Source organism: Emys orbicularis, chromosome 5 (genome assembly GCF_028017835.1).
Source record: "Emys orbicularis isolate rEmyOrb1 chromosome 5, rEmyOrb1.hap1, whole genome shotgun sequence".
Lineage (NCBI taxonomy): Eukaryota > Metazoa > Chordata > Testudines > Emydidae > Emys > Emys orbicularis.
The window spans coordinates 57628793-57656753 of record NC_088687.1 but is presented as its reverse complement, the minus strand read 5'-3'; the positions used below and the strand labels follow the sequence as shown (position 1 = coordinate 57656753).

The window sequence follows — 27961 nt, the reverse complement described above, 5'->3', positions numbered from 1 at the left end:
TTTTTTTTCAAAATAGGGCACAGTGCAGATTGGACTAAGATTAAAATAACTGTAGGCAACTACTTTTAATATGAGTGATTCAACACCTGGTCTGTTTTTTGAAGACATCTCTGCACTAAGCTTACAGAGTTTTAGGTACAGTATATAATACTCAGTGAGTCAAATACATCACTGCTTTAACATCACTGAAATTATAACATTGTGAGAAATTAGCGGCCTATGTTGGTTTAAATAATAGCAATATATAAATGATGCCCATGCTCTGGTCATGCAAATACATTACTGCAATTATACAGTTACACTGACTTAGCAAGTTTTTAAGGACTTACTGATAACAAGTCCATCATGCTTTCATTTTTATTCCACTATTTTCTTTTTTATTCCACTCTTTCATTCTTTCTTTTTTTTCTGAAAGCTACCTCTTCTGACTAGTCCAGATGCCAAACGAAAGCACTTGAGACAAATGTTTAGTAACTGTTCAAAATGCTCCAGCTGATGCAATTTTCCCTAGCATTCATTAGAATCTTGTTGAGGTGAGACAAGAACTGGAGGTATTAAGAGAAATTTACACACTTAGCATTAAGGACACATTAATATTTTGGAAATAAACTTCTTGTTCTTGGTATCCCACAGATGGTACTAGACAGGAGGAAGTGGAAGGTGAACTTAGTGAAGAAGAACACTGGTTTGGAAACTCTTCAGAGACCCCATCGGAAGCATCATATGGAGAAGTCCAGGAAAACTTCAAGTTATCTCTTGAGGATAGAATCCAGGCGCAGTCCACTTCTCCGGATACTTCTCTGGGAAGTGCAACTCCTAGCAGCAACACGCTGGAGCTGATAGCTATTGAAAATGAGGCTTTAAGAGAGACATTACAGAGCAAAGAACACCTTTCTCCTGATGTGTCATCTTTGTGTGAAGATGAATCTCCTGGCCCAAATAAGCCACTGAGCAGTAACCTGAGAAGGCTTCTGGAGGCCGGTTCTCTCAAGCTGGACACTGCTGTTACAGTCAATGGCAAGGTCGAGTCCCCTGTAAATGTTGGTTCAAATCTCTCCTTTTCTCCACCTTCTCATCATGCCCAGCAGCTAAGTGTTCTTGCCAGAAAGCTTGCTGAGAAACAGGAACAAAATGACCAATACAATGCAAGTAATCGGTTTATATGGAATCAAGGTAAGTGGTTGCCAAACTCAACCACCACCTGTGGTTTGTCCCCAGATTCAGCTATCCTGAAATTGAAAGCCGCAGCCAATGCAGTTCTTCAGGACAAATCACTTTCAAGGACTGAAGATACTATAAGATTTGAATCCTTTTCTTCACCTTTTAATTCTCAGTCTGCCAGCTCAACCTTAGCAGCTTTATCAAAGAAAGTTAGTGAAAGAAGCATGACTCCTGGGCAGGACCACCCACCTCCAGCCAGTTCTTTCCTTTCCCTGGCCTCAATGACCTCCTCAGCTGCCCTACTCAAGGAGGTGGCTGCAAGGGCTGCAGGCAGCCTGTTGGCTGAGAAGAAAAAGTCACTAGTTGCAGAGGATCCCCTGCAGATTTCAGAGATGAAGCAAGAGAAAGTAACTCCACCACAGTCTTTGGAATTATTGCTACTTCCAGTCCCTAAAGGAAGAATTTCTAAGCCCACTAATACAGGTACGGACCCTTATCTTAACCATCAAGTAAGGCATGTTTGTTTTGCTCTAGATTTATTTAACTTTTCTTCCCTGGTCTGGTTTGTATTGTTTCCACCTATTATGAAAATAAGAACAAAATAAACAATAGGATAGCTTTTAAACTACCATTTGAAGATCAAACCTTCACAAATGTTTCCATATTTGAAAGGTAATGAGTGTACAGTTCAATACATTTTTTTTATTCCATACAAATGTATTTTTTCCTCACCAAGTTCAGAATAGGTCCACACAAGAAATATTTAATGGGGAAGATGAAAGAATCCCTGTCAGGGAGCTTGTGGTATCAGGGAACATGTACAAAACCAGTGCTTTTGAAATATTGGACAAGGGAGAATTTTCCCTCCTGCTGTCTCTGTCACAAATGGACTTTTGTATAATCGCTTACTACCCTGTCCTAATTTACCGGAGTATATTATTATGTTGCCACTTTTCATTAAAATTTTCTGCAGAAGCACGAACAAATCTCTCATGTTCATTCTTTCACAATTCTTTGTCATAAAAAAATAGAAGAAAATGAACTGCTTTTTCCTAATTCTGCTCAACAAAACCCGCTTTATACTTCTTGGCCCACCCCCTCTCCCTCTTCCTCTCCTAGTTCTGTCAGCATTCTAAGATATAGGCCTATTGCAAACTGTACTGCTAACAAAAGAAATCAGGAAAGAATGTGGGGAATTACATTATTTCAATTATCCAAATAAGCAATATTTTCTTATACATACTGACATTTCTTTTTTAAAAAATTGTATGCATCACATGTTCGTGTTTCCATGGACATCTCCATGGAATTTAGGTGTTATCTTGCTAACAATGAAATTCTGATAAATAGGATGAGGAAGCTGGTCAAAAGCCTTCACAAGATAAAAGGCTTGGGTGTTAGTTTGTTAGGGATTGTCTACATGGCAAAGTTTTAGCGGTATAGTAAAACTGATATAGTTTTTTGGACACTTTTATTCCTGCATAAAAGAGGTTTTTTTCAGGTAAGTTTATGTTGCTTCGGAAGGGGTTTACATTAAATTATACTAGTGTAAATGTATTGATTTAAATTCACACCTTAATGTTATAGTGGTATAACTTTCTCACATAGACAAGCCTTTAAAGAGAGGGGATAGCAAGGATTCAGTTACATTTAATATAATACACCATTCCAAAAATGTTAATATTATCTGCTTATTTACTGCATGCGCAAAAGGCGTTCACATGATTTGTTACTTGATAAGGAAGAGTAATGCAGAAGAGAAACTTTTTTATTGTAGTAAAATCCAACTTCTATATGTTTGGCTAGCGAATTGTGAATTGTGGAATCTTATCTGTACACCTTGGAAAAGAGGAGTGCAGTCTAAGTATATATGCAGTGCTCGCAATTCATAATCTGGCTGTGATGCAGTGAAATCTCTAGTGTCTACTCTGCTTAAGACACAGGAATGCTGAAAGGCAGTAATGGGAGCATGTTACCTCAGGGCCTTGGTAATCATGAAACAATCATTTTCCTTTGCTTTATATATAAAAAATATGATCAGTTTATATGTACTGGGCCTTCACCAACCTCAGTTGGCATCCAAACAAACTTTATCATGATAGATTAATAACAAAGATATTTGTTGAATTCTAGCTCCCTTTCTGACATGTTCATTAGTTTTTGACTTGAAAGGAATTAACCAAATGAAAATAAGGGACCAAGAAAAGCTATGAGATAGGGTATTTGGATTTTGAAGGAATTTGGTTCTCTGTAATCATTCTTTCTGCTGCAGAGACGTACAACTTGCAGAAAGAGGTCACTGTTGTGTGACTTTTGAGCAGTAGACATTACAGTACTCCTCTAAAATATTGAGTTGGGCACTTGATCATGTATATTTGCAATGAAAATAAATGTCACACATTCCTTTGATTCTTTTTGCAGCCATGGTTTTATGGAAGTAATTCTTTTTGCAGCCACGTTTTTATGGCACTGAAACCATAATATGATATTTCATTTTATAAAGTTTTGTCTGTTTGTGTGGGCCTTCTCTTGAGGACATGCTTGTGTTGCCAGTAAAATAAACATATTTTCCCTGACGGCAGTGATTGGAAGATTTTGCCATATATTTTATAGTTGAAGAAAGTCTGCTTCCAGTTATTATGAGTCAGCTTCTTTCATCAGCAATGAAGATATCCGTGATAGCCAATGGTCACTGAGATCAACTACTAGATATTGGAAAAAATAAGGAGGCAGTAAAGGGGGAAATATGCTTGTAAAAAAAAAAAAAGGCACTCTTACCAGGCCTACAGCATGAATTAAGCTCTGAGTTCATAAACTTTTTTTAGTACATAAGGAGCAATAGCACATCAGATTGTAGTCTTGTCAGAGCTCATGTGCTAACCTTAGTTAGGCCTGATCATTACTTGGATGGGAGATGCTCAGTAAAGCTCAAGATGGTTCAGGAAGAGACTGAAGTGGGACCCACTAAATCACTGTACCAGCAGTGTTATGAAACATTTTAAAGTTGGTATTGCTGTCTTTTGGATGAAATGTAAAATGAAGTCCTGACCTATGTTCCCTCTAAAGTGCGTGCATGCGCAGTCACGCAGGAGGCCACCAAGGGCTGTGCACTTAGCAGAGCCGCGCAGTGCACGCTGCACTCGGGGGTGTGGCCACAGGTGCGCCTGGAAGATGGCAGTGGGATGAGGTGGGAAATAGGGAGTATGTGGAGGCAGTGGGGTGAGGTGGAGGGAGGTGATGGGGGAGCTTGGGGCATGCCGGGCTGTGGCAGGGCCAGACACCTCTCCCTCCCAACTGCGGGGCTGCTGCAGCGGGGCTAGATGCCTTCCCCCTGCCAAGCCCCGGGGCTGCTGCTGTGGGGCGAGGCTCCTCTTCCCTAGCCCCGGAGCTGCTGTGGCAGGGCAAGGCGCCTCTCCTCCCTCCACCCACCCCACAGCCCTGGGGCTGCTGTGGGGGGAGAGGGCTGTGGGGAGTCCTCTCTCCCTGCTGCACTCCTGGGGCAGCCTGCACCCTGAGCCGGAGCCCTCATCCCCTGCACTCCAACCCTCTTCCCCAGCCCTGAGCCCCCTCCCACATTCCGAAACCCTCAGCCCCACCCTTGCTACACATAAACCCCATATTGGTGCACATAACAAAATTCATTCCGCACATGGATGGGAAAATTAGAGGGAACATTGGCCCTGACTCCCTGTTTAAGATCCCATGCCACTTTTGCAAGAATATGAGTGTTAGCCCCTATGCCTAGATCAAATTCCCATTTGAGCAATAAACACTTTGCATGGAACACGTACAACATTCTTCCTGATTTTCAGTTGGATTCAGTGAGTCTGATTCTCCTCTCACATCAGTTTTACAGTCACGTAGCTCCATAGAATTAATTGGAGTTGTTCCTGATTTTACATCAGTATAAGTGAGAGGTGACACAGGCCCAGTATTCTTTGCTTCTTGTGCTAAAGCATTGTGTAGTGTTATAAGCAACTCTTGTGTTCCACCCCAGAAATGGCTGCATTGTTGTGGTGGATCACACAATTCCTGTATATTAGGAATTCTCATGGTTATCAGCGGAGTTTTACTCGCTCACTCCAGTTCTGGGTTTGGCCTAAAGTAATGTGCAAAATTGCTGGTAAGCCACCTTGTTTATAGACCTATTATTAATGGGTTAGAAAATAGGTGACAGAACTTGCTACATTTATTTCTGATTCCCTTCTGATGATAACCAGTTGCTGAAAAGGAGACATGATAGAAGGAAATGACTTGATGAGTAAAAAATGCTACTAATATATATTTCTGTAGTTTGTCTCTTACCTTTTATAAAGAAATAAGGAAAGACATGAAAAAAGTGAAACACTAGCAATTATAGTGTTGGTTTCCGCTGACTTTTCAAAGATGCAATGACGGAGCAATTTAATAATATATTGAGTGTGATAGAAATTCTACTCATGAAGTTTCTGAAGCTGCAAAACACACTTTGAAAATGTACTCTTTCTCTCAGGCTTGTTGATTAGGTCAGAAGGACTATGTAATCAGATGAATTATATTTTTGTCTCCTACCAGCTAGTAGGAATTATACTGAAACATATTACAAAATCATTCTGGAGGTTTTATTAGTTGGTTTCCAATCACAGGAAATGTTAAATTTCATGAATTCTTGCAGGTAGAAAATAGCTGATGAATACATTAGATAATGACCTGAAATAGTCTGGAAATAATTCCAAATAGCAGGATAGACACTACTAACTTCTGGATTTTCAGAAATAATCAAACTGCCTTTTAGCAATCATAAAAATTGTCTTCTAGTTCAATGACAACACTACAAACTTCCTCGTAATGGGCAGAGGCATTTGTAGTGAGATGTCAGAATGTTTCATTGTGTCACGTCAACAACAAAGAATCTCCCTTCCCCTTAGCCTGGTGATTATTCCATACTTAGTAGATAAATTATATTTGCTTGACAAATACAAACATCTTTCCTGGGCCTTGGTTGCCATTCCCTCTTACAATGGACGATACTGTGCAAAATAGTGTCCAGATGTCTAGAAAAAGGCAGTAGGTTTAATGCACTGGCAAGCAGAGAAACAGGATAGAAGAAGAAAAAAATCCCATGCCCCGAAGACCACCTGATGACTGAAGTGGCAGCAGCATCTGCTTGAGCCATAAGTAAACAAGTTCAACAGCAGGGATTCTGAAATCACTCAGTTCTGGCCTTGAGCGTGTCAGGTTTATGACGCCAGCGTGGTTTTTGGTTAAGAAGTGTGAATTCTGTATTTAATATCTTCTTTTTTCATTATCCATCAAATACTGGAATTCATCACTTTTAAAATCAGGAGTTAAGCATTTTTCCCTGATCAAGCTGATAGTAGATAGGAAATTTGGCTACCGAATGATGTTTGTGAGAAGTACAGAGCCAAGTGAGGAAGAGTAGCATCACCTACTGGCTATCCAATGAGTTTTTGAGACTTTAACTTGATAAATGAATCTTAAATTACAGCTCTTAAGAGGGAGCATAACTAGATTAGGGAGGTTTGAATATGGAAGAGGAATTGAAATCTTTGGTGGATGTTGGTGTTTAACCAGTACTGTGTCTGTCTTTGCAGATGAAAATCTAAAGTTGTAAAATGATATTTGGGTATGTTTATGAGGGGAAAGTATTCTACCAGTGGCTGTAAAGGACCTTCTCTTTTTCTTTTCTCCCTCCAATAAGCCTCAGAAGAAGAAGGAGGAAAACCTTTTCAGTGTCCAATCTGTGGGTTGGTTATAAAGAGGAAGAGTTACTGGAAACGACACATGGTGATTCATACAGGTTTAAAAAGTCATCAGTGCCCACTCTGTCCATTTCGCTGTGCACGCAAGGACAATCTCAAATCACACATGAAGGTAAGGGCAGTGTTTACTGACAATGAAGAGACTGGCTCAGTGAGCAAAAATATATAGAAAAGAAACTATCTGGTTAAAAATCACACAATTTAAAAAAAAAAAATCTCATTTCCATACCTGTGCTACTAATAACATCTTATTAAAAATGAAAGCACAAAAAGTTTTAGATTTTAAAATTTCAATTTGTTTGCCTTTTGGTATAATTTGGGCAATGAAAACAGACTGGTCAGTTTCACCTTCCGGCTCTCTGTTATGGGCACTACAATGCTGTAAAGTTTGGTTTGCAGGCATTTCAGGGGAATGTTCAAAACCAAAACAATAACTGTTTTCACTGTAATGTGCTTTTGTAAAGAATGTTTTTATTAACTTTAGGTTTTATTTATTATACACAACTTATATTTCAAGCCTAACCTACCTGAAGGTTAAATATCCATGTTAAACTGGCAAAAATGAACAAATCCAACAAAGAAACTTAATGGAAAGGCAGTAAAGTGCTGCAGGGGTTAAAGAATATGGTGTGATGGTTCTTGTGTACCATAATGTGTGCTTCAATGCATGGACACCGGTGAAGTGAATGTTGGTGAATGAAGATGAATGGTGAAGTGAAGATGGGCTTTGGCTCATCCAGTCTCTATATAAAATTACTGAACAGAACCGCTAAGTTTCCTTCATTGGCATACTTGACCTGTTCTAGTAGCAGTACAATTTTTTGTTTGTCTGAATTATTTGTTTATAGTTATTAACACAGATAAATATGTTTAAAGTACACAGGGAAATATTGGGCTTTTAGGCATGATATGTTACAGCATTTGTTACGTTAAAACGTTTTAGAACATTGGGCCAGATTCTGATCTCTCTTCCACCAGAACAACTATTTACTTAAGTGGAGTCATCTTGATTTACTCTTGTCATGGTTATAGGGCTAGCTGCACCTCTCTTCCCTCTCCAATCTCTGAGTGCACCACCTCAGGTCTCCGACCTTGTGCCTTTACATCTCCTGAGGTGGAACCAGGCAATTCTCCCACTCTTAGACAGGGTCCTGGGCTACAGTACCCTGTGTATCGATTGTGCTTACCTGGCAGGTCTAACCGGATTCAGTACCTGTAGTTCTTTGGGAGTCAGTGACCAGTGGTAAATACAGTGACCAGACAGCCATCTCAAACAAAAATATTCTTTAATCTTAAGAGTAGAAACAAAGCATAGCATAAGAGAGAGAAAAAAGGGGATTTTAAACAATAAACAGCCTATATGCAGATCTGTCTTACCTAGAGGCTTGTCACCCCTTCTTAAAAACCCTAGGCAGGCCTCTTTACGGTCTCCTGCGAACAATTCTCCCTTCCCTAGAGAGAGTCACTTTTAATCCCTCTGAGAAGTCCTCTATTTCAGTTTCTGGGGCCTTTAGGTTCTCCTTTGTTTACCAGATGGATCCCCTGTCTTGACAAGCTCTTCTGGTGAGTTTAGCAGAGGGTCAGAGGTAGGACATCAAAGTGAACGAATGGTTCTTGCACTGTCTCTTAATTGTTGGTTGCTGGATGGCTATTTGAAGCCATGCTACTCTTTCCTACCTACGGGGTATCAGCCTCTCCTTGAATTATCTCTGTCTTCATACAGTAAAGTCCCTTACAACAATCAGACAAATATACAGATCATATAGTATTCTATGCAATAATGTGGTGATGATTTTATGGAAACTTCTCTGTAACACAGATTAAAAATATTGAACTGTCCAATAGCCATTTTTCAAAATTTGTCTTCAACAAAAATTTTCAAAGTAACAAAAAATACCAAGGAATTAATTAGGCAAAGCAGAGTCCTCAAAAGAAATCTGACAGCACCAAAAATTATTTTTAGTTGCTCTACTATATATTGAGAAACAGTGTTTAACCAAGTCAAGCTATTCATGAGCAGAAAAATTGCAATTACATTGACAACTAGTATGCCAGTTTTATCCCAATGTCAGTTAAAACAATGTTTTTATAAATCCATAAAAGCAAAATTGTAATAGAAATTACAACTGATCCTAGCTGTGTGCACCTTTATGATACAAACCCTAGCTTGTGACAGTATCACAACTGAGAGTTGCAGGGTTTATATAGGTTATATTGTCTTAAAATGCTTTCAGAACAAATCGATAACCAGTACAGTAAAGGACTTATGAATGCAAGGAGTATATTTAAATTCTTGATCATAACCATTGAGACAAGTATTTATATTTCTGTGTGGTGGGTTAGGAATAAAATAAAAAACAAACCCTGAATTAGAATTTTTATAAATATGATTAACCCTGCCACCACCACTATATGCACACACTTTTCTCCAGCACTAGCAACATTTTGAAGAAGACTTGGTTACATCATTGCTTTCTCTAATATGTTTACATGTGAGAAGCGTCCATACTGCCAAACCAAGGGCCACTTAGATATAAAATTACTTTAGTTCATAATGACGGTAGAGCAGGGGTGGGCAAACTATGGCCCGTGGGCTGGATCCCGCCCGTGGGATTGCCACCGTGGCGCCACGGGCTAAGGCAGGCTCCCTGCCTGCCCTGGCCCCGCGCCACTCCCAGAAGCGGCCGGCACCACGTCCCTGCGGCCCCCGGGGAGGGGATCTGGGGGGGACAGAGGGCTCCGTGCTCTGTCCTCACCTGCGGGTACCTCCTCCGTAGCTCCCATTGGCTGGGAATGGGGAACTGTGGCCAATGGGAGCTTCGGGGGAAGGTACCCACAGGCGAGGGCAGCGCACGGAGCCCTCTGCCCCTCCTCCCCCAGGGGCTGCAGGGACGTGGTGCTGGCCGCTTCCGGAAGCGGCACAGAGCCAGAGTAGGCAGGGAGCCTGCCTTAGCCCCGCTGCGTGCCGCTGCCACCCCTGAGCTGCTCAAGGTAAGCGGCGCTGGGCTGGAGCCCGAACCCTTGCCCTGAGCCCCCTCCCACACGCAGCACCTCCTCCTGCACCCGAGCCCCCTGCTACATGCCGCACCTCCTCCTGCACCCGAGCCCCCTGCCACACACTACACCCCTCCTGCACCCAACCCCTTGCCCTGATCCGTTCCTGCACACAGCACGCACTCCCTTCCGCACCTTAACCCCCTGCCCTGAGCCCCCAACCCTCTGCCTTGATCCCCCTGCCCTGAGCCCCCTGCCGCACCCCTCCTGCACCTCAACCCCCTGCTGCACTCCACACCCCTCCCTGCACCCCAGTCCCCTGCCCTGAGCCCCCTTGTACACCCTGCACCTCTCCTGCACTTCGACCCCTTGCCCTGAGCCCCTTCCTGCTTACCGCACCCCCTCTCACACCCCGCACTCCCTCCCACACCCCAACCCCCTGCCCCAGCCCTACATTCATGGCCCTGCATGCAATTTCCTCACCCAGATGTGGCCCTCAAGCCAAAAAGTTTGCCCACCCCTGCACTAGAGGGTGGTGTTGAGTAGCCATTAATCTGCCCTGAGGCTGGTCTCATGGATAGTCCAACAAGGTCTCACTCTGACACCCCTTCTGCTCATGTGTGTGTGAGGCCTTTATGTGTCCAGATGTGATTCAAAGTGTTGATAGTGATCTTTAAAATCCTTTATGGCTCAAATAACTTGTATCTGTAAGCCTGTATTTTCCCCCCCTTTCACCATAATGCGTGAGATCAACTGACATGTACTTGAACAAAGTGTTCCCAGATTTAAACCTCTGCAGGTTGGTGACAGAGTGTTCTGAATGGAGGGCCCTCTACTCTGTCATTCATTCCTCCTTTGTTCTAACAGAGTCTGCATATCAATATGAAGTAAAAGCCCATTGGTTTTCTCTTTATTTTAAGTGGGTGAGTATAGGGACATTGTGTTAAGTTTACTCCTGGTTTGTAGAATGAAGTGTATCTACTAGGGATTAATATTAATTAACTTGGTGGGGATTTAAAAAAACCAATGTTCATACACCCTGAGTCAGTTGTAAGAGATGAGATTTTATACATGAATCAACAAGTAAAATAAACTGGAGCAAATTACAGCCCCCTTATCCATGAGATAGAGGTGAGGCCTGCAGACTGCAAATATCAGCATTCAACACAGTGTGATGTCACAGGTCAAAATGGACCATTACATAGTGGGAACTATGGCCTTCACTGGTCACACCACCCTATTAGAGATAAGGGCATACAAGGATTGTATGGGCCACATTCGGTCTCACATGCTCACTTTGGCAGTCTCTGGTTTACGGGTACATTCAAATGATCAGAATTACAGTAAAAGAGTTTGGAAAATATTTTCTGTTGATAGTACAGTGACATTGGGGCTTGAGATATATTTATATATATTCTCTTTTGAGTAGGCCCCTGGTAACAATGTGGTGCATCAGGGAGGACAAAATCAAGATGAATCCAAAATGCATGTGTGGCTGGTAAGGGGGATAGAGAATATAATGTTTGATAAAGTCACTGGCACCCTGCCAGAATGACATGAGTTTTCTTTGGTGACGGGGTAAGCTGATGACAAAAGAGGTACAGATTTATTTTACCACAATAGAAAATGTTTCCTTAACCCTCTCTATTTAAAAAAAAAAAAAAAAAAAAAAGTGTTTCCAAAAACAAAAGTACACAGACATAAAATACGAACAAAAACCTAAAAACAAAACCAAAGGAAAAATTACATAGAAAAGGGTAAAACAAAAACTAAAGCTGTTAATCAGAGGCACAGTATACTTTCTCTTGCTGGAGATTTCACAACCTTTCAGTGTCCTATCATTCCTCTGAAACTACTTTATCTTACTCTGGCAGATAGGAGTCTCTCCTCTTTATCCTACACAAACTGTTGCCACTAGCCACACCCATTGAGTCTACTATAAATTCAGGCTAAATCCGTGGCTGCAGCCGAGATTGTATGCCATCTCCAGGGCCTGTGGTTTCTAGAACAAAAGAATGACTCAAAAATGAAGTCTGTAATGGAATGGATTTGTTTGTCAATCTGCACCATCTGCTCAGACAGGATTCCATCAAAATCCAACCCTTTTTTTGTATAAGTGTGTTGAGAGATTTGTGTCATGTTTTATGTTCAGTAGAGCAGGATGGCAGACAGGATTGTTCAAAGCATTAATCTATTGCAGTCTTCACCCACTGTCATCAAAATCTAGGAGCCTTTTCTTAATTTTGTTTCTTACGGCAGCATAGCCTTGAGTCACAATACCTTTACCCTCCTCTAGAATTCTAGATGTTGTGCACCTTTCTATTATAATTCGGGAATCTGAGTTTTGATTTTTATTAGTGACTTGTAGGTGTTTGCTTAGGGCATCTTTTTTGCCTTTTCATTTCTTAGAAAATCAGTTTTGATAGCTTTATGTTAACTGTCATGACAATGAGTTTGGACCAGAATACAACATTGTAAGGAGCAGAGCACTTCTGGTGTCTTGACTCCAGCTATAGAACATGTAACTACAGGGTACTGGACTGATTCTAACCCTGACCGTGTTCAGCTTTATACCTACCTTTTTGATAAAGTTTTATCCAAGGATCCCTTTCCACCACCAACTTGCAACTGGAGGCAAGGAAGTGAAAGGCAGGAAGGAAAAATACCCACAAGTGCTTTTTATAAACAAGGGAGGCTGTGAGAATACTGTCATTTAGGGCACACACATTTTTATGTTTAATAGTTGTATGACATATGGATTCCATAATGATACCCATAGAAAAACCTAAAATAGATTCAGTACAGAAATGTACACTAAAACTAGTTTTATTCACCTGGGATGGGACAAAAATCATTCATAACCCAAAGTTTCAGTCCTTATGCTTGGAAGGCCTATCAGGCCTGCTCCCAGGAACTCAGGACTCATTTCTGGTACTGCAACATGATTTAAACTGGTGCTACACCTGTGGAAAGTGATGTTGACTGGCATAAGGATGGAACAAAGAGGATTTCTGAAGAGAGAAAAAAAAAGACAACAAAAATGACAGTTTGTGAGCCCTTCTCTGTCTGGGTTTAATATACAACTGGAATTTATTTTCCTAATTTAAAAAAGATTGTTATGTACTTATTTTGAAATGGCAAAAAATAACATAAGGGAGAGTGATAATCTGGGAATAAAATCTCAATTTTTTCCATTTCCCCTGGTAGGTAGGTATGGATGAAATTTACCTCAGAACACTGCTGCAGGCTTCAGGCACCCAGCTTCCGGCCACTCCATATCTATGGAGCATGCGCATGCTAGGACGCAGCTTCCTGCTCCTCTTCCAACACTATTTGCAGAGGGGTTGGTTAAGATCACAAAGTTATGTTTCAGAAGAGCAACAGGGTATCCGCTTAGGGACTTAAGAATAAGCATATGGCCAAAAATAAGTATGTGTCTATATAACAATACAAGAACCTTAAAGCAAAAATAGGGGTGAACTCGATTGCCTAGCAATTGAAGTGTACCTTGACACAGTTGACATAGCAAGCATTGCTGAATCACTGTGGAATAACAAACAACAAGAATCTGTATTACATGGGTATAAACCAGTGGCTCTCAAACTTTTTTTACTGGTGACCCCTTTCACATAGCAAAGCTCTGAGTGCAATACCCCCTTATAAATTAAGAACACTTTTTTATATATTTAACACCATTATAAATGCTGGAGGCAAAGCGGGGTTTGGGGTGGAGGTTGACAGCTCGCGACCCCCCATGTAATAACCTTGTGACCCCCTGAGGGGTCCCGACCCCCAGTTTGAGAACCCCTGGTATAAACTATTCAGAAAACATAAATTAGTTTGCAGGGATAAGTAGAATTATACCCAATCAAAGATTCTGTGTGAAGAGGACAATACTGTGGAATCTGTAAAAATCCCATGCCATAGGAATACAAATATATTATCCTCCTGATTAGAAAACGGATACTGAATGCACAACATTGAGGAATAGCAAAGCAGCAGCTAAGTCTATTATAATAATAATGGGTGACTTCAAAGATCTGTATATAAACTGGTCAATTTTCACATTAGGACAAGATAAAAAGAAGAAATTTGACACTTCAAATTATTGTTTTTCTGGAACAGCTCGTCCTAGAGCACACATGGGGAGAGGCTATTCTCAATTCAACTCCTCTGTATTATTTAGACTAATTAAGAGTGTAAGTTCAACATCCTTAGGGGAGGGATCATACCAAAGCTAGCATCAGGAAGTTTAGACTTGAAATTAGACGAAGGTTTCTAACCATCAGAGGAGTGAAATTCTGGAATAGCCTTCCAAGAGGAGCAGTGGAGGCAAAAGACATATCTGGCTTCAAGACTAAGCTTGATAAATTTATAGAAGGGATGGTATGATGGGATAGCCTAATTCTGGCAATTAATTTATCTTTGACTATTAGCGGTAAATATGCCCAATGGCCTGTGATGGGACACTAGATAGGGTGGGATCTGAGTTACTACAGAGAATTCTTTCCTGGGTTTCTGGCTGGTGAGTCTTGCCCACATGCTCAGGGTTTAGCTGATCGCCATATTTGGGGTCGGGAAGGAATTTTCCTCCAGGCAGATTGGCAGAGGCCCTGGGGGTTTTTCGCCTTCCTCTCCAGCGTGGGGCACGGGTCACTTGCTGGAGGATTCTCTGCACCTTGAAGTCTTTAAACCACAAATTGAGGACTTCAATAGCTCAGACATAGGTCAGGGGTTTGTTACAGGAGTGGGTGGGTGAGATTCTGTGGCCTGTGTTGTGCAGGAGGTCAGACTAGAAGATCATAATGGTCCCTTCTGACTTTAAAGTCTATGAGTCTATGGTGTAATAGGGTTGGCATCCATCTCTCGTGAGTGCCCCCTCTGGTTAGGTGTGTCCACAGTCTTTAAACCAGTTCCGGCCCTGGTATGGGGCCATATCCCCAGGGCTTCCTCCCTGGAGGCAATACCTTCCTGCGGCCCTCCCCTACTCGGTCTCCGCGGCCAGCCAGGTGCTCCTTCATTGCTCCCCTGGTCCCTGCTAGCAAGCTGCCTTTAGCTCAGTCTTGGCAGCCAGCCAGGAGCCTGTCCCTGTCCCCACTTAGCTGTCCATGATCGTGCTTCTTTTCCAGCCAAGCACACAGTCCTTCCTTCTCCAGCTCCAAGCCACTTCTAACTTCTGCTATGTTCTGCAGCTCCTTTTATATGGTGGTCCTGGGCCTTGATTGGCTGCTTCCCCTGCAGCCACTCTAGCCTGCTTGGAGGACCTCTCCACTGTTCCATTCCTGTAAGTAAGTAAAGAGCATAAACTATGACAGCTAAATTGTCAGATAGTAAGTAGGAGGTCAGAAATAAAAATGTTTTTTGTTTATTTACTCTTTAAATTCTAAGTGTATTAGACTCAGGACGTCTGAGAGAATTGGTGGGTCCACTTGACTGCCAAGAAGTTAAGGGAACAATTAAGGAGGATAATGATGTTTCACAGAAACTAAAGGTTGTCTTTGCATCAGAATTCATCACATTGGGAAGATACTTCAGAGCTACTCTTTACAGGTAATAAAGGTGAGACACTGTCAGAGGCTGAGGTGCCAAAAAAAGTAGTTCGGGAACAAGTAGGTAAATGTATAGAACAATGAGTGACCTACACCAGGTGATGTACACCCAAAAGTTCTGAAGGAATTTAAAAATAAAGTGACCAAGCTGCTGAGAAAAATGACACTTATTAAAATCAGCCAGTAGACTGAAAGTTTGCAAATCTTGAACCTGTCTTTAAAAAAGACACAAGGGGTTGATCCTGTAAATCACAGACCAATACAAGGGAAACTGGTTAAAATGACAAAAATAGAATAGAACACCTTGAATAACATGATATGATAGGGGTACATGGCTTCTGTAAAGGAAAATCATATTCTCATATACTGGGAAACTATGAGTGTGTCATCAAAATAATGGATAAAGGAGATTCAGTTGAGATAATTAATTTGGCCTTTAAAAAAGCCTTTGGCAAAGTCCCTCACCAAGAGGCTGTCAAGAAAATTAAATAGTTGTGGAGTGAGGGGTAAAGTACTATCACAGATTAGAAATTGGTTAAGAGACAGTCAAACAACAGTTAGGAATATATTAATCTGTGAAGTATGACAAGAGGTTAACTGCAGATTTCTCTATACTAGGACTAGTATTGTTTGATCTATTTAGTAATGGTCTAGAAAAAGGAGTGAATAGTGAACTGGCAAAATTGCAGATGACGCAACATTACTTAGGAGAGTCAAGACGAGGAGGAATTGAGAAGATCTTGAGAAGGCCTAAAAAAGCTAGGTGATTAGTCAGCACAATGGCAAAGGAAATTATTGTTGATAAATGCAAGGGCATGCTTATTAGAAGGAATAGTTTAAACTAGTCATGCACATTCAGGAAAAATACCTGAGTAGCACTGTAGATAGCTGAATGAAAACATCTTCTCATTGTGCAGTAGTGGTTAAAAGAGCAAACAAAATGTTTGAATGTATGTAGAATGGGACAGCAATAATACTGAAAATACTATAATGCCATTCTATAAATAGATGGCACGCTCTCACCTGTAATTCTGTATTCAGTTCTGCTCAATCAAAAAGCTATATTAGAGACACAAGAGGTTCAAAAACAGGCAACAAAATGATTAGCAGCCTAGTAAGAACTTCCTATGAAGAAAGGAACTGAAAATCATTTAATTGCTTAGATTAGAGAGGAGGTGACAAGATTGAAGTAATGAATGTGATGGAGAAGGTAAATTGAACTTCTTTTTATTCTTTCTTGTAATATGGGAACAAGAGGACACTGAATTCACCTGCCAGAAACAAATTTAAAACTGATGAAAAGGAAATATTTTAATCCCCACCTAATTGGGACCAGTTCTGCAAACATGCACAAGCTAAAGTTTAAGTGAGTAGATCCATTGAAGTCAATGGGACTACTAGCATGCTTCAGGTTAATTGATGCAAAAGTCATTTCAGGATCAGGGCCTGAGCCTTTATAACCCATTGTCACAGGCTCTCATTTCAGACCAAGAACACTGCAGCATTAAAACAAAGACAAGGAGAACATCCACAGTTAGGCCTGGTCCACACTAACCCCCCACTTTGGACTAAGGTACGCAAATTCAGCTACGTTAATAACGTAGCTGAATTCGAAGTACCTTAGTCCGAACTTACCGCGGGTCCAGACGCGGCAGGCAGGCTCCCTCGTCGATGCTGCGTACTCCTCTCGCTGAGCTGGAGTACCGGCGTCGACGGCAAGCACTTCCGGGATCGATTTATCGCGTCTAGACAAGACGCGATAAATCGATCCCAGAAGATCGATCGCTTACATCCGGACCAGGAAGTAAGTATAGACGCAACCTTATATTAAATAGCATAAAAAAATAAGTTCCTCATGCTCCAAGGCATAAGCTGAATAGGATTTAGGAAGAAACTTGCACTATAGGCAGGTTATATTATAGCTATCCACTACAGGGTTTATTGCTTCTCCTTGTGAAACATCTGGAAGTAGTCATTATCAGAGAGAGGAGACTGAACAACTGTAGATGGACCATCCAATATGTCAATAACTAAGTTCTTTCCTGCAGTCCAGAACCAGGAAGTGAATGACAGTTAAAATCCCTTTAAATGAAGATGATCTTTTTCTGTTTTTATCAGTATTTATATTTTCAAACTAATTTATTTATTGGAATTTTTAAAATACGACTATAGGCGTGCTAGTCAGTGCTCTGGAAACTTGTTTCATCCATTTCCTGTGGTTTAAACAGGAATCCCTGAATTTGGATCCAGTGAGCAAGAATTTTTCCTTTTTTATTTATTGTATAATCTGCAAAATTGTAACCTAAGGAGCATTTTGTTTCAAAATAAAGCAAGTCATGGTCAGCTTGGTGATGTTGCTGTTGTGACCTGTCACAAGAGAACTCGAAACAGACAGACCCGTCACCTCTCTCTGAACTCTGGAAAGTGCACAGGTGGCATTCTGAGCCCCTGGGAAAAGAAACTGGGCTTCCACCCAAACTTTGCCACCTGACAGCAGCAGTGACTTGACAGCCTTCAAAAAGAGTCATATTTATGACATGGGTCCTCTGGCAGAAATGGTTAAATGTGGGCGCAGGGAGACATTGATTGGTGGGGATCCTAAAGATGCAGCCTGGCACACAGGAATTTAGTGGGTGTAGGAGATAAAGTTGCCATACTGAAGGAGCTTGCAACTGTTAGTACATCTCAGTGCCTCCTGATAAAGAAAAAAGTCACTTCTATATCACAGTATTTCTAGTAGTACAGATAACTAATTTTGTTGATGTTTTCATTTCAAATTCTTATTTATGATATATTATACAAATGTTCTGCTGTAAGCGGGGGTTGTTTTAAAACCCACTTTGGGTGCTATAAGGACTGGGTTTCAGCATTAGCTCTTAATATCTTAGTTTTTGTTAGCTGCAACTTTTAACATCTTAAAATTATTTTTGGCTGTAAATAACACATTTCTATCACATTGAGAATGTAATTCTGTAAACTCGGTGCAGCAAGGATTATCTCGTACTCAGTGTTTGTACAGCACATACACAATGAGGCCTGATCCTGTTTGGGGCATTTGGGTGCTGCTGCAGTATAAACCTTAGCAGCAGCAATGAAATGTACTTTCACTGAATGCAGAAGGGCTAAATGGCATGTGAGATTTGATTGCTTCACTAACCTTACATCTCTGCAGACCTGAGTTCAAATCCTGTTTAGGTCACAAGTGAAAATGAGTGTGTTGATCTCAGTTGAGTGCCATTTTGTCCAGATTATACAATCACCAAATAGAATGGAACAAATTTACATCTTTAGCAGTATTTGTAAAAGAAATACCCAGGGCTGGAATAGCATGGTTGCTAGAGTCTGAATTTAAAGTACATTGGGAAAGTTTGCTATCATTATGCTTAGGGCCCTACCAAATTCATGGTCCATTTTGGTCAATTTCATGGTCATAAGATTTTTTAAATTATAAATGTCATGATTTCAGCTATTATAATCAGAAATTTCAAGGTGTTGTAATTTTAGGGGTCCTGATCCATAAAGGAATTGTGGGTCGGGGGTTGCAAGGTTATTGTAAGGGGAGGGAGGTTGTGGTACTGCTACCCTTACTTCTGTGCTGCTGCTGGAGAGCAGCGGCTTCTGGCCAGGAGCCCAGCTCTGAAGGCAGAGCTGCCGCAAGCATTAGCACAGAAGTAAGAATGGCATGGTATGGTATTGCCACCCTTACTTCTGTGATGCTGCCTGCAGAGCTGGGCCCTCAGTCAGCAGCCGCCTCTATCTGGACGCCTAGCTGTGAAGGCAGCAGCACAGAAGTAAGGGTGGCATGGTATGGCATTGCCACCCTTACTTCCGCGCTGCTGCTGGCGGGGTGCTGCCTTCAGAGCTGGGTGCCCGGCTAACAGTCGCCACTCTCCAGCTGCCCAGATCTGAAGGCAGTGCAGAAGTAAGGGTGGCAATAATGTGAACTCCCTAAAATAACTTTGTGACCCCCCTACAACTCCCTTTTGGGTCAGGCCCCTCAATTTGAGAAACGCTGGTCTCTCCTGTGAAATCTGTATAGTATAGGGTAAAAGCACACAAAACATCAGATTTCACGGGGGGAGAGGAGAGAGACCAGATTTCATGGTCCGTGACACAATTTTCATGGTCACAAATTTGGTAGGGCCCTAATTATGCTTGTTCCCTCCCTGTCATGAATACTAAATTAATCTTCAAATTAGAGAGAGAAAGAGTGTGTGTGTGTACGTACACAAGTGGTAACTCCCAAAGGCCATAGTCAGGGCCGGCTCCAGGCACCAGCAAACCAAGCAGGTGCTTGGGGCAGCACATTTTCAGGGGTAGCATTCCAACCAGCCTCTTTTTTTTATTTTTATTTTTATTTTTTTGGGGCGCTTGGGCGGCAAAAGCCGAGACCCGGCCCTGGCAGCAGCAGCGCGTCCTGCACCGGGGGCGCCCTGGGGCCGCTGTGGTTCGCGTCGGGGAGCAGCAGCTGCACCTTATGGCCGGGCGGGCTCTGAGTGCGGGACACTTGGGCTGGGGGCCGCCCCTCGGGGCACACGGAGCTGCCTGCAGGTGCCGCAGGGCGGCCACCCCCCAGCGCCGCAGCCGGGGCTGGGCGAAGCGGCCAGAGCCGCCCAGGGACTGCAGTAGGACGGCCAGGAGCAGCAGCAGCAGCGGGGCCATAGAGGGCGGGGCGCTGCTGTGCGGGGCCTGGGGCCCAGTCTCCGGGGCTCCGCTCCCTCTTGGGCTGCCCTGCCCCGGCTCCTCAGCCCCCTGGCAGGGCGGTCCCCCAGCTCTGTCCTCCCTGGTCCCAGCCAGTCCTGGAGGCGGGAGCCCCGGCTGGAGGGACCCTGGGCTGAGGCGCGGCCTGGGAGCCCCACTGCTTACCCCGACCCGGCCAGCACTGGACCGGCTGGAGGCGAGGGGGGAGTGGGCGGAGTCAGCACTGGTGGAGGGAAGCCCAGCACTGGGGCGGCAGGCGGTGCGGGTGGGGGGGGGAGAGCCCAGAGTTGGGGCGGCAGGGGGTGCAGGTTGGGGCGCGGAGAGCCCAGGGCTGGGGTGGGGGGCAGCCAAAAAATTTCTTGCTTGGGGCGGCAAAAAACCTAGAGCCAGCCCTGGCCATAGTTGGGATTGGAGTCCCATTGTACTGGGCAGTGTACAAACAAACAGGAAGACATGGTTCCTGTGTGGAAGAACTTATAGTCTAAAAATATGGAAGATAAAAGAAAATGTTCACCAGGTAACACCTGATAAATCAGAATGTGATGCAAACACTTTATCGTATCATGTCATAACAGAATCTTTCATTTTCTGCTAGAATTAGTTCTCAACAAACTATTTCAGTGACTATTTGATATAAACAAGAACTGTGTTTTTTCTCATAATGGAGGATTAATATGGGACCTAAATTGATTACAGTATTTGTTATACAAGTTAGCATTTTCAAGGTTTGCACTGAAACATCATTATTTACAGAATGTTATAGGCATAACACTTAACAAAATACACAATAAATAAGGTACTTGTCCAAGAACCAGCTGCCTGTCTGAATTGAGGAGTCAGAATTTTATACAATGATAGCATTACAGCCAGGTCATAAAGGTTGATTTGTATAAAAAGGACCTCCGGTTTCTATGGTGCAGAAACAGGACATATCTGGTTTTTGAACTGGGTTCAGAACTTATGTTCTTTGCTGCCTAGGCGGTGCCATACTATGTTTATTAGAAATTGATCTTTTAGCAAGAGTCTTGTAATGACATGTTCACTAATGAGTTGACATATTTATAAAAATGTGTGCGAGACAGATATATAGGAGAGACCGTTAGAATATTTTTGTAACATTTTCCTTAAATGTATGTGTTTGTTTTCAACCATATAATCAGGTTCATCAGCACCAAGACAGGGGAGAAACCTTCCAATGCCAGCTATGCCCTTTCACTTCTTCACGCCACTTCAGCCTGAAACTCCACATGCGTTGCCATCAGCACTTCCTCAGGACAGAAGCGAAAGTGAAAGAGGAAATCCCAGAAACTGAAGTCAAGGGGTCGCCACAGCTAAATAATGATTCCTGCCCTGGGCAACAGAGGGAAAGAGGATCTGAGCTTACAGGGACAGCATCTGTGTCTAAAACACTTGAGGTGGCTGGGCAGGCCAGTGCTGGTGTCCCACCTTTAGTAGTAAAGGAAGAACCCAAAGATGACAACAGCATCTCAGCTACATCCTTTGCTTTCAGCACTGTTGACAGAGCCATGAACAACACAAAGCTGAAAGACTCCTCTGACTATGTGGCCAATACAGCCTCAGCACTATTCAGCCAGGACATCTCTGTCAAGATGGCATCAGATTTTCTCATGAAGCTGTCAGGTAACTGAACAGCAGGCAGCAGCTGCTGCTCCTCCTCACCTTAAGAACCCCCTTTGGTCTGCATCCACTAATTCTTGGAATTGCCATATGTTTATTTTTTTCACCTGATTTAAAAAAAAAAACAATTTCCTGTTTATTTTTGGGAGGTCACACCTAATTATTATATTAGAGGGCTGGGAATAGGAGCTCCAGATTCTGTTATTGAGTCAATGTGATGACAGACAAGTCCTCTTGGGTATGATTTTCAGAAATGCTGAGCATCCACAATTGCAGCTGAAGTCAATCAGAGCTATTGTTGCCCAGCATCTCTGAAAATCTAGCCTTTAAGCTTCCCCAGCCTTTTACCATCTCTTAAATGGGGCTTATAATGCTTGACCCCACTTCATAGGGGTGTGTGAGGCCTAGTTAATCAATGCTAATAAAGAATGGAAGATGTTACTTCATTTTCTTGATTATTATCATCAAAATGTTGGTAGCCTAAGAAGCACGTGAAGAACTTCTGAGAACCTTTGTTTTTAATTGAAATCCCTATTTAATGCAGACCACGCTTCTATTTTTTCCCCTCCCTCGGAGTGTTGCCTGCAGAATAATTTTATGAAATTGAGTATATGTGCCTAGGGAGAATCTGTTGTATTTTCTGTCTTCTATTGTTGGTTTGACTGAACGTTTCAGTTTTGGGAATATGCCAGAGGTGGGGGTGAGGCATTATTAGCTAAACATCTTCAAAGGTTGGGCTTGAAAATTTAAAAGAGAGGAAGGGAAAAAATGGTTGGTAGAGAATCAGTTCTGTCTTACATGGTGATGGCAGTCCCCAAGGTGATTTCCATATGCCATTTCTGCCCTTTGGAAGTTTACAATACCCTTTTAAATGGAGAATAACTGGTCACTGCATTCCTTTAAATGGAATGTGACTTGCATTTCAGTAAATGTCATTGCCAGGTGAACCAGAGGATCAAGCTCTCGTCTAATGTCCCTTTGCTCAGTCACACTTCAGTCTTGTCTTCTGGAATGGCTTAATGTCCTCATCTGCCCCAGATCTTTGTACCTCTGGGAGTACAGAGACTCTTACCTGAGAACACAGGATGGAACAAGGAGAGATGGAAAATAAAGTCTCAGGGTTCGTAGAGCCGACCCAACACAAAGCAAAAGGGAGAGGAAAAGACGAATGAGAAGTCAGGGATGGGAATAGCAAACAGCTCTCATTAAGTTTCAAAAGAAGCTATGGAAACTTCTGGATTTTAGAAGTATATGTTGACTTTTTTCCCCTTTTTTGTTATGGAAAAAGATTTTTTGTTTGTCTGCACCTTATTTTGTTGTTGCTGTTGAGTTTCAAACTTAATCCCTAGAATAAGACCATTTTTTGTTGTGGTTCTGACAACTAGTTTAGATTAGTGTTGCTTAAGAGCATGTTATGCAGTAAGTGGCTCTCTAGACCTCAGCTGTACTGCACTGTAGATAATAGACCTCATGATGGCTGCTTAGAGCATAAATTGAGAGCAGAAAGCAAGAGGCAAAAAAGCCTGATAACTGAAAAAAAAAAAACCACCCCACAACATTTTGATCTGTTGTTTTTCATGTAACAGTTGATGGGGAGCTGTTTACAGTTTGGCAGACAATCATGTTTTCAATGACTGATCTGTTGGCATCAGAAAAAGGATACAAATGTACATTATTCATGCAAAAAGACCCATGCAGTTATTTTATGGTGACTTACTAAAGGTCCTGAAACCTGACTTGTATGCACTGTTACCTAGCAACATGCTATAAAGTCACTCGGGGAGTGAGATGTATCTGTAATTTTGTGTGTGTGCATATTTGGATGAAAATGTACTGCCACCATCACCAAGTTTACTATACAAGAAAAGCTATGTTAAAGGGGAAGGAATGTATTTTCCAGAGGGGTTGATATTTTGAAACATAATTCGTAATACTTTATGTTTAGTTGGTGCTATTACCTATGCAATATGCGTGACTATATAGCAGTAGCAGTGCTCTTTTATTGAGCAGGTCTGATAAATATTAGCTGTATTTTTTCTGTTTCCAGGTTTTTCAGTTAGTGTACTGAATCCAGTCCCTTTGATTAGTTACTTATAATGACACTATTAACTCTCAGCCCTTAACTTTTCAAGAATATAAATCTTTTGACTTCTCAAATGGCATGTGACCGACTCTTTCCAGAGAAATTGTCGGGCTAGATGTGACTCTTTAGTTATTTTCAACTTTTCTGAAACAGAAGATGTAAACCGATTCAGCAATTTTAAAGTCCAAAACCTAAAAAAAACCCCTGAAATACTTTCCAGATTTTATCATGTAGAGTCAAAACAGTTTAATTTAGAAAAATATTTGCAAGCTGTGTGTGCTAGTGCTGCCTAGTGTTCTAGTTTAAATGAGGCTGGTCTACAGATTTTATTTGGTATGGGGCATAGGACTGGAAGGGACCTGCTGAGTCATCGAGTCCTGTCCCCAGCTATTGCAGGGAACCCGGTCATAATCCTGTTCACAAACTTAGCAAGCTCTATCTTAAAACTAAGGTTGTTTGCCCCAACTACTCCTATTGAAATGTTGTACTAGAACCTCGCTCCTCTGATGGTTAGAAACCTTCCTCTCATTTCCAGCCTAAATTTATTCATGGCCAGTTTATATCCATTTGTTCTTGTGCCAACATTGTCCGTTAGCTGAAATAGCGCATCTCCCTCCCTGGTGGTTACTCCTCCCCACAGTGTATTTATAGAAAGCAATCATGTCCCCTCTGAGCCATCTTTTTGCTAGGTTAAATTAACCAAGCCCTTTTAATCTCCCATCAGAAAATAGGCTCCCTATTTCCTGATCATCCTGGTAGATCTTCTCTGCACCTGTTCCAGTTCCAATTCGATTTTCTGGAACATGGGTGAGCAGAATTGCACACAATATTTTAAGGGAGGTGTCACAGATCTGCAGGTCCAGTGCTCTGAAACTGCTTTGGAGAGGAGGACCCCTTCAGTGTGCCAGACCCCGTTAGGGCCTCACTCTTTCATTAGGGTTAAGCCATTCTGCTTCACCGCCTCCTTGGACTGAACCTTAGAGCCTTCAGCACCCTGATTCACACCATGAGCTCCCTTCAGTGAGTCCACCTGAGGTGGGCATCTGAGGGAGACTTATACACACAAAGGAGGTAATGCACCCCTACCTTCAGCATCTGCAGTGACTCTCAGCCAGTGTTGTAAAAACAATAGGGTTTATTACAGCATTTCTCAACCAGGGGGTCCAGGGCCCTCTTGGGGTTGGGGGAGGGGGCATGAGCAGTTTTCAGAGGGTCCACCAAGCAGGGCTGGCATTAGACTCACTGGTATCTAGGGAAGAAAGCCGATGCCCTGCTGCGTGGGGCTCAAGCCCCGAGCCCTGCTACCCGGGGCTGAAGCTACAGCCTGAGCAACTTAGCTTCACGGGGCCCCCTGTGATGCGGGGCCCCAGGCAACTGCCCTGCTTGCTACCCTCTAATGCCAGCCTTGGCTTTTATAAGCAGAAAAACAGTCATTGTGGCACAGGTGGGCCGTGGAGTTTTATAGCATGTTGGGGCGGGGGAGGGGCCTCATAAAGGAAAAAGATGAGAATCCCTGGTTTATTAGATGTGTGGAATACAGCGTAGAAAGACCTTGGTTAGCACAGAGAGAAGAAAGTTACACCTTGGTCCATTCTGGTTAGCCCAGAGTTCCAGCCAAGCAGTGTGTCCCTCTTTGGCTCCTGCTCTGTCCCCTTCTGTCCTCTTTGTGCAAATTCCCCGGCGAGTCACACCTGGCCCCTCCTCAGTCCTTTGTTCTCTAGCTGGCCAAACATGGCTGGCTTCTTGACCATCCATGATCGTTAGTTGCTAGGAAGCAAATGTCTCGGGGTCGGCTTTGCCATTGTCTTTATGGACTCTCCAGTGACATGGGCCACAAACTTGAGACAGCTAGGCTTTATCCACACTGTGTGGTAGCCTGCCTGAGAGTAAACAGCCCTTTTCCATCCCCGAGGTGACCATGCAGCATATAAGGGAAACTGAGGTACTCACAGTATTCATACAAAATATTACAGAAAATTCCCACTCTGTTACATGAGGTCTTTGCTGTACCTTGTACAATGGTATTAATACTTCTACTGGAAATGCCTTGCTTGATACATCCTAGGATTGCATTTGCCTTTTTCACAGCCGCATCACATTGGTCATAGTTATCTTGTGATCGACTAATATACCCAGGTCTTTCTCCTCTTGTGTTGTTTCCAGTTGATAGCAGAAGTTCTTATTTGTCCCCATGACTTTGCACTTTGTACTATTAAATTTCATCCCATTTCTATTGCTCCAGTCCTCAAGATTATCCAACTCTTCCCTTATAATATCCCAACCTTCCTTTGTATTGATGGTACCTCCCAACTTTTTATCATCAGCCGATTTCATTAATGGTCAGTAATTAAAATATAAAATAAGATTGGTCCCAAGACCTGATCCTTGCGAAACTCCACCAGTAACCTCCCTCCAGCTTGATAGTTCTCCGTTCAGCACAGCCTGTTGCCAGTTTCGTACTCAGTTTATAATTCTTCTACTAATCCCCATCTTCTCCAGTTTAATAATTTCCCTTTAGCTTGTTAGCTACTGATTATGATCTGCTTGACTCTGTGTAATGACCCCGATCCAGCAAATCAATTAAGCATGGGTTTTACTTTTTTGCATTTACTTAGTGCAAACAGGCCTAAAGTTAAACACGTGCTTAAGTGCTTTGTTGAATCAGGGCCAACATGTTTTTTCATTTTGTTTTAGTTTTCTGTACATCAATTCCATACAGAAACCTTGTAACTGCATTTGTAACTTAATCTGCAGAAGGTTAGTTTCTATTTTTATGGTTTAAATTTTAGCAGATTCAAAGTATGTATCTGTGTGAAAATTTTTGCCCTTTCACTCATTTTAAAAATTTTGTTTCCTATTGTTATAAAATAGTGTTTTCTCACAATAAGCCAAATTGCCATGGCTAGCATAGTATAATAACATCCTTACTGTGCTAGTTTTATGTGCGGTGTTTACTTTTCATCACATTTTAAAATAAATGAGTCCCATTGAAATAAATGTCATTCTGATTTCAAAGGGACTTTGTGTGGAAACAATCATTGTAAAGCATACTTCATTCCCTTTCTCCTCCTTGTGTTCACCCAATTGCATTGCCCTAGACAATCTCTTTTTTTATCTTAGGGTGTACTTTGCTTCTACAGTTCTTTTTATGTTGTTCAAATTGCTCATGTAAAAACACTCTAATATGGGGGGAAAGCTAACAGGAGCACTCATCAATATATAAAGATTGGCCAGCCTTGCTTGTTAAAGAAATACAGTCTGTGTTTAAGGAGGGGGAGGGGGGAATCCCTTTTAATTCATAACTGATATCACAGCCACACGAAGATGCACATTTTAGGAATAATACTGTCTTGGGATTCTGATGACTGCAAAACACTAAACTCTGTACTCATGTTTTCTCAGCTGAATCCATTGATAGAATAATAAACTACTAAATCAGCTGACTGCTACCTACAGTATATAATTCGGTAATTTGCATTATTAGTTAGAAAGGTTATCCATACTGTGTGGGTTCTTGAAACCCTTTGTACTTATGTGATGTCACGCAAAATCTCCCGGCAAAGGTTCCCATTAACAGTGCTGAATTGGCTGGTTTGGAGACTCTTCAAAAGGTTATTTTTAAAAGAATAAAAAGTACAGCCAATTAAATGGTCATAACTGATGTATTTCTTTAGCAATTCCAAGGAAAAGAATATACTGCATATGTTTAAAGTCCATAGTTTATGCCCAAATCAGAGATTTCAAATAGAATATGTAAGCACACATGGCTGGCAAATATTTGGTCATGTCCTTAAGATAAAACCATTGTAAATTCCATATGCTGCTGTCAGTGTAGATATTTCTGATGTCAAGATAGCTCTTTGAAGTATCTCCTCAGATTCACATTTTCATAATTTCCATCTAGATCTTTAATTGAAAATAAAACCCAAAAAGGGCAATAGCACAGTTAATTAAAAGTTGGACAAATAAAAGCTTTTAATAACCTCTGCTTCTGATATATCACCTGCTTCATCTTCCCTTCCCCAATAGATTGCTGTTTTACATCCAAGAATTTCTTGGCATCATCAAAATCA

The 27961-nt window shown here is 42.0% G+C and overlaps 1 protein-coding gene across 1 annotated transcript in view; it reads left to right on the top strand.

Annotated features, from left to right (window-relative positions):
• The window catches only part of ZNF827 (zinc finger protein 827), a 132976-nt gene that overhangs the window by 12930 nt on the left and 92085 nt on the right, over positions 1-27961 (top strand). Inside the window, exons 2-4 of the mRNA XM_065405706.1 lie at positions 634-1644; positions 6863-7035; positions 21328-21808. Coding sequence (XP_065261778.1) covers positions 634-1644; positions 6863-7035; positions 21328-21808 — 1665 coding nt within the window. The remainder of the gene's footprint in view (positions 1-633; positions 1645-6862; positions 7036-21327; positions 21809-27961) is intronic.